Here is an 11,795-nt window from a genome sequence, read left to right on the forward strand (position 1 = left end):
AATTAACTTCATTAAAAATAATAACAACTAGACTACATACAAAAGATTGTGAGATACAACCAAAACAGAATTAGTTAAAATGTATATCTCAAAATACTTTCATCAATAATAGAGAGAGAGCATATAACCAATAATCAACTAATAAAACTAAAAACAAACTTAAACCCTCAATTAAACAGTAAAATAGAAACCCCCTAGTCAAAAACTAAAATGTCAAAAAATTTTCCAACAATTGGAAAAAATAAGTACCATTGAATTAATAAATAAAACTATGACTTTTTAAAAATAGAGATCAGCTAACTTGATTTTTTTAAAAATGAAAAAACTAAATTATCAGTTTCAAAAATGAAAAATATGAATTTACAACTAATAAAAGAAGAAGTAAAATAAATTTCTAGGAGCTATTTCATCCAACTACATGCCAAAAAATTGACAATCTAAATGAAATGGTTGAATATTTACAAAAACATAAATTGCCCAGATTAACAGAAGAGGAAATAGGAAAAAAAGGAATTTGGACAAACCATGAACTCCCTAAAAACAAATTCCTAAGACGAAATGAATATGCAAGCAAGTTATACCAAACATTTAAATAACAATTTCAATACTTTATAATGTTTTTTTAAAAATAGGAAAAAGTCCTACCAAATTCCTTATACAAGACAAATATGGTCTTGAAAGCTAAGCTAGGGAGAGTTAAAACAGAGAAATAAAGAGATAAATCAATACTCCTAATGAATATTGATTTAAATATTCCCCCTTCTTTCCTCTGACTGCCGTGACTCTAGAGCAGACTCTTATCTCCTCATACCTAGACTAATGTAAAAGCCTATTGGTGGAGCTGCTGCCCGGAGTTGCTCCCAATTCTAGTCCTTCATTCAGTCACTAAAGCAATTTTCCTAAAATGCAGGTCCAACTATGTCACTCTTCTCCTCAATATACTCTAGTGGCTTCCTGTCACCTCCAGGATCAAATGCAAAATGCTCTTTTTATCATTCAGAGAATTTCATAATCTAACCTCTTCCTATCTTCCTGTTTTTCTAACACCTTACTTCCTATCATATACTCCTTGATCCAATGACATCCAATATTGATTTAAATAAAATGTTAGAAAGAAGATCAACACTATATCACAAAGATTATACACAGAAAAACAGGTGGGAATTATTCTAGGAATGCATATCTAGTTCAATATTAGAAAAAGTATAAATATAATAGATAAAAGACAAATATTTGAATATATCAAAGGACACAAAAATCTATTCCTATTTTAAAAATAATTAGAAAGAATAGAAATAAATCAAGCTTTCTTTTAAATGATAAATAGTAACTAAGCCAAAGAACAGGCATCAGCTGTGAGAGGATAGAGCGTAATAATAGAATAATAAATAAAATCCAACAAACGCAAGAGTAAAGCAGAGATGTCCATTATCACCACAACTATTTAGTACAATGCTAAAAATGCTAGCTAGTCATAAGACAAGTAAAAAGAGATTGAAGGTTTAAGCAATGGGGCAAAGAAGAAACAAAATTATTTCTCAGTACAGATGATATGATTTATTTAGAGGACCTTAGAGAGCCAACTAAAAAGCTATGAAAAATAATTAGCAACTTCGATAAATTTGTAGGATATCAATCTGTCCATCAATAAGCATTAATTAAGCACCTTCTAATTACCAGGCACTGTGTGCTAAGCACTGGGGATTAAAAAAAGAGGTAAAAGACATTTCCTGTCCTCAAAGACCTTACAAACTAATGGGGAGAGGTGAGACAACATGCAAATAAATATATAAAAAAGAAAGCTACAAGATAAGTGGGAAATGATTAGCAGAATTAAGACAATAAAATTATGAATTCAGGGGTTGCCAGGTGGATAGAGCACTAGCCCTGGAGTCAGGAGTACCTGAGTTCAAATATGACCTCAGACACTTAATAATTACCTAGCTGTGTGGCCTTGGGCAAGCCACTTAACCCCATTTGCCTTGAAAAACCTTAAAAAAAAAGAGTTCAGAAAGACTTATTATAAAAGATATGATTTTAATTGTAACCTAAAAAACCAGTTTTTAGGTAGCATTGAGGTAGAGCTAGGTAGAGTTGGGGAGAAAAACATTTCAGGGATAGGGTACAACTAGATATGATGCCAAGCATTGAAAGATGGAGTGCCTGGTTTGTGAAACTTTTAAGAGGTCAATGTCATTAGATCAAGGAGTATATGATAGGAAGTAAGGTATTAGAAAAATAGGAAGATAGGAGGAGGATCGATTATGAAATTCTCTGAATGATAAAAAGAGCATTTTTGCATTTGATCCTGGAGGTGATAGGAAGGCACTAGAGTTTATTGAGAAGAGTGACATAGTTGGACTTGCATTTTTGGAAAATTGCTTTAGTGATTGAATGAAGGGAGAGACTTGAGGCAGACAGCTCCACCAACAGGCTTTTTCATTAATCTAGGCATAAGGTGATAACAGACTGCTGTAAAGTGATGGAAATATGAGAGGAAAGAAGGGGGAATATTTTAGAGTTATTGAAAAAAGTAAAATCGGGAGAATATGAATCTTTTTGAATATTACCATCAAAATCCAGCATGGAGAGATAGAAAATTTCATTTAAGTATAGATAGTATAAAATACTGGGAATCCACATGCCATAACACATACAGGAAAAACAAAAATAAAATACCCCCCCTCCACTATTTTCCCCTTCCACAAATGAAGATAGAACCAATTTCCTAAATATTAATAGGTCATGGTTAGGCTGAGTCAATATAATTTTAAAAATTACAAAACTACTTAAATTAACTTATTCAATACCTTATCAACCAAAAAGACCCAATGATTATTTTAGAGTTTGAAAAAATAATAACAGAATTCATCTAGAGGAACAAGAATATCAGGGAATTATTTGGGAGAGCAATTTGGAACTATGCCCAGAGTGTTATAAAACTATAGATACCCTTTGACCCAACAATACTACTACCAGGTCTGTATCCCAAAAAGATCATTTCAAAGGGGAAAAGACCCACATACATAAAAATATTTATAGCAACTCTTTTTGAGGTGGCAAAAAATTAGAAATTGAAGGAATGCTATTCAATTGGGGAATAACTGAAGTAATTGTAGTATATGAATGTTATGGAATATTATTGTTCTGTAGGAAATCATGAGTAGGTGGATTTTGGAAAAACCTGGAAAGACTTGCATGAACCAATGCTTAGTGAAGTGAGCAGAACCAAGAGACTACTGTGCACATTGACATCAAAATGGTATGATGATCAACTATGATAGATTGAGCTCTTCTCAGCAATATACTGATCAAAGACAATTCTAAAAAGATTCATGATGGAAAATGTTATCTGTATTCATAGAAAGTACTGTGGAATTTAGAAATTATATGAAAACATTTACAAAACACTTTTGATGCAAATAAAACCAGATCTACATAACTGGAAAAATAGCAATTGCTCATGGGTAGACTGGGCTATAATAATAAAAATTACAATTCTACCTAAATTACATTACTTATTCAATAACATACCAGTAAAACTACCAAAAATATTTTATTGAGCCAGAAAAAAAATTGTAACAAAATTCATTTGGAGAAATAAAAGGTCAAGAATATCAAAGGAATTAATGAAAAAATGCAAAGGGAGGTGGTTTTAGCTCTACCAGATCTACAATTATATTATAAAGCAATAGTCACCAAAACTGCTTGGTACTGGCTAAAAAATAAAACAATGGATCAATGGAAAAGATGCGGTACAAAAGAAACAGTAGTAAATGACTTTATTAATCTACTGTTTTATAAATCCAATGACTCCAGTTTCTGGGTTAAGAACTCATTTTTTAAAACAAACACTGCTGGGGAAAATGGAAAATAGTATGGCAGAAACTAGGCATAGACCTATATCTCATACCATATAATAAGATTGAAATGGGTACAGGATTTAGACAAAAATTGTCATAGCATAAGCCAATTAGAAGAACAAGGAATAGCTTATCTTTCATATCTATGGAATGGGGAGGAGTTTATGACTGATTAAGAGATAAAGAACATTACAAAATGCAAAATGGATGGTTTTGATTATGTTAAATTAAATTGATTATATTATGTTAAAAAATTAAATTAAACCAATGTAACCAAGAATAAAAGGAGTGCACTTAGTTGGGAAACAATTTATATAGCTAGTGTTTCTGATAAAAGACTCATTTCTAAAATAAATAGAGAACTAAGTTAAATTTATAAGATTACAACAAGTCATTCCCCAATTGATAAATGGTCAAAGGATATGAATAGGCAATTCTCAGGTAAAAAAAATTAAAGCTATCTAAAGGCATATGAAGAAAAGAAGAGGAAAGGAAAAGGAGAAAGAAGAAGAAAAAAAGAAGAAAGAAAAAAGAAGTGGAAGAAGAAGAAGAAGAAGAAGATCCTTATCAACCAAAACACTCAATGAGTATTTGAGGGAGTTTGAAAAAACAATAAGAAAATTCATCAAGAGGAACAAAAGACCAAGCATACCAGGGAATTGTTTTGGAGAGCAAGTCTTTCCAAATACTTCTGAAATCCATCTGCTTGTGATTTCTTACAGAACAATAGTATTCCATAACATTCATAAGGAAGAGGAGGAGGAAGAGGAGGAATTGCTACTTTAAATATTTTTGTACATATAGATCCTTTTCCTTTTGTTTTTTTATCTCTTTAGGAATACAATAATTGTAAAGATAATTCTGGCTTAGCAGGGTATGCATCATTTTAAAGTCCTTTGGACATAGTTCCAAATTGGTCTATATAATATTTGAATCATTTCACAATTCTACTAATAGTGATTTAGTGTCTCAATTTTCCCACATCACCTCCAATATTTTCCATTTTCTTTTCTGTCTTATTAGTTGATCAAATAGATGTGACATAGTACCTTAGAACTGTTTTAATGAGACTGCAGAGCTCTGTCCTCTGCCTCTGGAGCAGGACTCTGGGACTGACCACATTCAGATCCTGATCGCAGTCTAGGCCCCCCAATAGAACAGCAGGACCCCCCACCTCAGCCCCAGGGCAGAGGGGGGCACTTGTGGTCATTCACAGACCAGGAGGAAGGACAGAGCCTCACACACTGAGACCCTTGTGGGAGTGCCCCAAAAGCTCAGGAAGTACCCCAAAACCAGGCCCAGGCTGGGAAAATGAGCAAGCAGAGAAACAAGAGGAAGACCATTGAGAAATATTTTGCAAATGAGCCCAAGAAGGATCAAAACACTCCGTCTGAAGATGAGGAAGCACAAGCTCCTGCATCTAAAGACTCCAAGAAAAACAGAAATTGGGCTCAGGCCATGACAGAGCTCAAAAAAGACTTTGAAAATCAAATGAGGGAGTTGGAAGAAAAACTGGGAAAAGAAAGGAGAGAGATGCAGGAAAAACATGAAAATGAAGTCAGCAACTTAGTTAAGGAAATCCAAAAAAATGCTGAAGAAAATAGCCTGCTAAAAACCAGCTTAGGTCAAATGGATAAAACAGTTCAAAAAGTTATTAAGGAGAAGAATGCTTTAAAAAGCAAAATTGGCCAGATGGAAAAAGAGATAAAAAAAAACTCTCTGAGGAGAATAAATCCTTCAGACAAAGAATAGAATTCAGGGAGATTGATGAATTTACCAGAAATCAGGAATCAATACTTCAAAACCAAAAAAATAAAAAATTAGAAGAAAATGTGAAATATCTCATTGAAAAAACAACTGATATGGAAAACAGACTTAGGAAAGATAATTTGAAAATTATTGGAATACCTGAAAGTCATGATCAGGAAAAGAGCCTTGACATCATTTTCAAAGAATTACTACAGGAAAATTGCCCTGATATTCTAGAAGCAGAGAACAAAATAGAAATGGAGAGACTCCACCCATCCCCCCGAGAAAGAGATCCCAAAAATCCAAGCCCTAGGAATATTATAGCCAAGTTCCAGAACTCCCAAGTCAAAGAGAAAATATTACAAGCAGCCAGAAGGACACAGTTCAAATATCGTGGAGCTGCAGTCAGGATCACAGGGGACTTAGCAGCAACTACATTGGAAAATCGTAGGGCTTGGAATATAATATACCGGAAGGCAAAAGAGCTTAGAATGCAGCCAAGAATGAACTACCCAGCAAGGCTGAATGTCCTCTTCCAGGGAAAAAGATCAACTTTCAATGAACCAGGGGAATTTCAAATGTTCCTTTTGGAAAGGCCAGAGCTGAACAGAAGGTTTGATCTTCAGATACAGGACTCAGGTGAAGCATGGAAATTGGAGGAGAGGGGGGAAATATGAGGGACTTAATGATGATGAACTGCATGTATTCCTGCATAGAAAAATGACATTGGTAATACTCATATGAACCTTCTCAGTTAACAGAGCAGGTAGAGGGAGCTTTTATAATCAAAGCACAAGAGAAAGCTGAATTTGAAGATAAAATATGGTATAAATATGGAGTCAATAGAAAAAAGGTAAATGTAATGGGAGAAAGAAAAAGGAGAGGGGGAATAGGCCAAGATATTTCATATAATAAGTTTTTTTTATTACAATGAGCTATTGCAATGATATGGTGGGGGGGGGAGGCAAGGGGGAATGAGGGAACCTTTGCTCTCATCAGAGGTGGCTAGGAGAGGAAACAACATATATATTCAATGGGGTATAGGCATCTGGAGTAAGAAGGAGGGGGGAGCAGGGGGAAGGGGTGGGGATGTGAATAAAGGAGGAGAGGATGGACCATGGGGGGAGAGTGGTCAGATATAACACATTTTCTTTTTTACTTCTTGCAAGGGGCTGGGATTGGAAGGCCTGTCCAGGACCATGGGGCCAGGTGGATTCTGGGCCTAAGGGGTGGTGTGGGGGCTTAGGGCTTCTTGGCCCCAGGACCAGGGATCTGTCTGCTGTGCCACTCATCAACCCTACAGCAGAGTCAGAGTGAAAGGAGAGAGAAAATATAGTACATGATAGTGGAGAAATAAGAAAGGAGAGATTTGTGATCAGCAATGGCAATGTTGGAAAAATATGGAAGTAACTTTTGCAATGGACTTACCATAAAGAATGTGATCCACCCATAACAGAGTTGTTGGTGTTGGAACAAAGACTGAAGTACATTTTTTATTATTATTATTATTTGGGGGGGGGGGTGCAGGGCAAATGGGGCTGGGTGGCCTGCCTGGGGCCACATAGCGGGGTGATCTTTGAGTGTCTGAGGCCGGATTTGGACCCAGGTGCTCCTGGCCCAAGGGCCGATGCTCTGTCCGCTACCCAGCCACCCCTACTATTATTACTATTTTATTTTATTTTGGGTCTTTTTTTCCCTTCGTTTTGGTTTTTGCAGGGCAGTGGGGATCGGGTGGCTTGCATGTCACACGGCTGGGTGATTGATTGTTGTGTCTATGGGGCTGGATGTGGGCTCGGGTGCTCGTGGCTCCAGGGCTGGTGCTTCATCCATTGCTCCACCTGGCCATACCTACAATTATTACTATTATTTTTTTAATTTTAATTTTCTTCTCTCCCCTTTACTTTATCGCTCAAGCAAGTCTATATTCATGAGGGGGTATTTTGTTTACTCTTAAACAAGAATATTTTATTAATGTAAAAAAACATTTGTACAAAATGAGAATAAAAAAATAAAAAATTTAAAAAATTTAAAAAAAAGAACTTTTAATTTGCATTTCTCCAATCAATAGTTATTTAGAGCATTTTTATATGCTAAAGATAGCTTTGATTATTTCATCTGAAAACTGTTCATATCTTTTGATAATTTATCAATTGGGGAATGGCTCTTATTTTTCAAATTTGACTCAGTTCTCTATTTTATTGTGAGACCTTTATCAGAGAAACTTTCTATGAATTTTATTGACAGTTATGATTGCTTACTGTATTTCCTTTTATCCTTGTTTATTCTATTTTCTCTCTCTCCTTTTACCCTTTCCCTCATCAAAAGAATTTTGCATCTGACTGCTGCCTCCCCCAATCTTTTGTCTTTTCTATTATACATCCTTCCTTCATTCCCTTCTCCTTCTCCTTCCTGTAGGATAAGATGGATTTCTATACCCAGTCGAGTGTATCTGTCATTTCCTCTTTGAACCAGTTCCTATGAGAGTTAAAAAGCTCTTTCTTTCTTCTTTTATGTGAGATAATTTACCCATTCTATCCCTCCTTTCCTGTTTTTCCAGTGCATTCCTCTTTCTCATCCTTTGATTTTATTTTTTTAGATATCAAGTTCATCTCACAATTGTATTATCTATCTATATCTATGTATATATATATATGCTCCTTCTTAACTAATAATGAGAAAGTTCTTATAAGTATCATCTTCACAAAAAGAAATATAAACAGTTTGATTCCCTTATTTATTAGTTATTATTAAGTGCCTTATGATTTCCCTTTCCTATTTCCCTTTTTTATATATTTCTCTTGGGTTTTGTATTTGAAAGTCAAAATTTTATTTTGCTCTGCTCTTTTCATCAAGAATCTTTGAAAGTTCTCTATTTCACTGAGTGTCTATTTTTCCCCCTGAAGGATTATATTTAGTTTTGCTAGATAATTGATTCTTGATTGTAATGCTCCTTTGCCCTCTAGAATATCATTTTTCAAGTCCTCCAGTACTTTAATGTAGTAGCTGCTAAATCTTATATTATTTTGACTTGATAATACTGGAATTATTTCTTTCTATATACTTATAATATTTTTCTCCTTGACCTAGGAGTTCTGGAATTTGTTTAAAACATTCTTGAAAATTTTCATTTTGGTATTTCTTTAAGGATGTGTTTAGTGGATTCTTTTAGTTTGTATTTTTATTTTCTGGTTCTAGAATATCAGAACCATTCTTTTTTTTTTTTTTTTTTTTTTTTAGTTTTTGCAAGGCAATGGGGTTAAGTGGCTTGCCCAAGGCCATACAAATAGGTAATTATTAAGTGTCTGAGGCCAGATTTGAACTCACGTACTCCTGACTCCAGGGCCCATGCTCTATCCACTGCACCATCTAACCGCCCCTGATAATTGATAATTATATAATTGATAATTTCTTGAAAGGCGATGTCAAAGTTTTTTTTTTTGACCATGGCTTTAAGCTGTCTGATAATTTAAAATTTTTTCTCTCCTGAATCTATTTTCCAGGTCAGTTATTTTTCCAATGAGATATTATGTCTTACTTTTTCATTCTTTTGATTTTGTTTTATTGTTTCTTGATGTCTCATAATGTCATTAACCTAAATTTGCTCAACTCCAATTTTAAGGAATTATTTTCTCCAGTGAGCTTTTGTACCTCCTTTTCCATTTGGTCAATTCTGCTTTTTAAGGAGTACTTTTCTTCTGTGTGTTTTTGTGCCTTTTTCCATTTGGCCTATATGCTTTATGCTTTTTAAGAAAGTCTTCCCTTCAGTGAACTTTTGTATATCTTTTTTCCATTTAGTCAATTCTGCTTTTCAAGGCAAAAACCATTGGGAAAACTGGAAAATAATCTGATAGAATCTAGATAGAGACCAAAATCTTCCACTGTATGCTAAGTTCCAAATGTGTACGTGATTTAGACACAAAGGAAGCAAATTGAAAGAATGAAGAAATTACTTGTTAGATCTATGGATAGATGAAGAGTTCACAACCAAACAATAAAAAGAGATGTTCATAGGCAATAAAATGGATAATTTTGATTACATAAAAATAAAAAATTGGACAAAGACAATAAACCTAAATTTAGGGAAGAAAACCCAGGAAATTTGGGCGAAATCTTTGCGACAGGTTTATTTGATATAGGTCTAATTTCTAAGATATATGGCAAACTGATTCAAATTATAAGATTAATAATTGTCAAAGATATGTATAAGTAATTTTCACAGAAGGAAATCCAAACTATCAATCACTACAAAAAAAATTCTAAATCATTCTAATAATAATTAGAGACATTCAAATTAAAGCAATTATGAGTTACCACCTCATATATATTGACAAAGAGGACAAAAAACAAAAATGACAAATGATAGAGGGACTATGGAAAAGCACTACATTAATGACCTAACTGTACAGCTACTAGGTCTATATCTCAAATAGATTAAAGAAAGAGAAAAAAAAGACCCATATGTACAAAAATATTTATAGCAACCCTTTTTTGATGGCAAAGAATTGGAAACTGAAACAGTCTCTATCAATTGGTGAATGGCTCAACAAGTTATGGTATACAAATGTGATGGAAGGTTATGTTCTATAAAAATAATGAAGGAAATGGTTTTTAGAAAAACCCAGGAATATTTGAGTGTAAAGTGAAATGAACAGAACCAGAAGAATGATTTATATCATAGAGGTCAAACATGCAACTTATAATACTCTGAGCATGACCCAAATCAAATTAAAATATGATTGTGAAATATTTAATAAAATAAATAAATATCCAATAAAACAGATAAACTCTCATTTTAAAACTAAGTCAATACACAGTCCACAATGAACCTTATATGTGAATCCATATACATATATATATACATACATGGTGGAGGGAGACATTTAATTGGTTTCAATTGATTGTACATGCTTGTAATGAGTTTTTTTCCTTTCTCATGGGAGGGAGAAAATTTAAAGCTGAAAATAAAATTGAATTAGAAAAAGAAAATTTTTAAAAAAAGGATTAGATTTGGATTTGGAGTTTCAAATCCTTTCTCTGCTTCATATTATTTGTATGACCATGTAAAGTCACTTAAACTTTTCTGGGTTTCAATTTCCTCATCTGCAAAATGGAAGGGGGGGGTTGGATTATCTTCTAAATCTATGATCTAATAAGTAAATTATATCTCTGCATTTTTAAGAAGTTGTCATGATATGACAGTTGGAATCTAACCTATCTTTGAGGTTTTACTAGCCTTTCCAATAGAAGCATACAGGTACCTGGGCTGACATATTTACTTAGCTGCTTCTCCAGATGCTAACCCATTCACTATTCCTGTCCCTAATCATGATATCTCTCCTCTCTGTTGTCACAGACATAGGAGGCACAAGTGAAACGTGGGCAAAGCAAGAGAAGGACATCCTGGAAAACATGTCCCCTGATGTACTAGAAGTTTATGGCCGAGACTACTTCCAGTCCACGACTAGATCATTTCGCCAGATTCTTAATGAAAGTCCCACAGATTTCTCCCCCTTATTCACAGACATACTGCATAGCATCCTGTGCAAGAACCCATCTGCTTTGTACACAGCAGGGATATTTTCCTACCTGTGGATTTGCATAATTTCCTATTTTCCTGTTTCAGTCTTTGATTATCTTGCCGGTAAAATTTTCCGCTCCAACACTATGCCCAAGGCTTTAACATGACCCATAAAAGCTGACCATTGTTCAGAAAGTTACCAGGCACTCCTAGAAATTGTCTTTATGGAAACAAAGCTTTTGGCTTCTCATTAAAGAAACTTCTATGTTGGCTGGCTGTTTATCTTTGGGGAAGCAGAGTTCAGTGGTGGAAAGTATCTCCAGGTGGCAAACAAGAGGAGTGGGGGGGGGGGGGAGAAAATAGGAAATAGAATTTGTGCTAAGATAAGGATGTGGAGATGGGGAAAGGAAGAGAGAGAGACAGAAAGACAGACAGACAGAATCAGAGAGAGAGAGAGAGAGCGAGAGAGAGAGAGACAGAGAGAGAGACAGAGACAGAGACAGAGACAGAGAGACAGAGATAGAGAGACAGAGACAGTCAGAGAGAGAGACAGAGAAAGTCAGAGAGAGACAGACAGAAAGACAAATAGAGAGAGCAGAGAGACAGAGACAGAGAGAGAAAAGGGAAGGAGAAAGAGGAAAAGAAGGAGAATGAAGATAGGTTGA

The 11,795-nt window shown here is 34.5% G+C and overlaps 1 protein-coding gene across 1 annotated transcript in view; it reads left to right on the forward strand.

The window, feature by feature from the left end:
- Window positions 1–11,452, forward strand: part of HSD17B2 (hydroxysteroid 17-beta dehydrogenase 2) — a 97,101-nt gene extending 85,649 nt beyond the window's left edge. The window contains exon 5 of the mRNA XM_074209751.1: window positions 10,966–11,452. Within this exon, the coding sequence (XP_074065852.1) occupies window positions 10,966–11,297 (332 nt within the window). The 3' untranslated portion in view covers window positions 11,298–11,452. The remainder of the gene's footprint in view (window positions 1–10,965) is intronic.
- The last annotated feature ends 343 nt before the right edge of the window (window positions 11,453–11,795 follow it).

The sequence above is a fragment of the Macrotis lagotis genome, chromosome 1 (assembly GCF_037893015.1).
Source record: "Macrotis lagotis isolate mMagLag1 chromosome 1, bilby.v1.9.chrom.fasta, whole genome shotgun sequence".
NCBI classification, from domain to species: domain Eukaryota; kingdom Metazoa; phylum Chordata; class Mammalia; order Peramelemorphia; family Peramelidae; genus Macrotis; species Macrotis lagotis.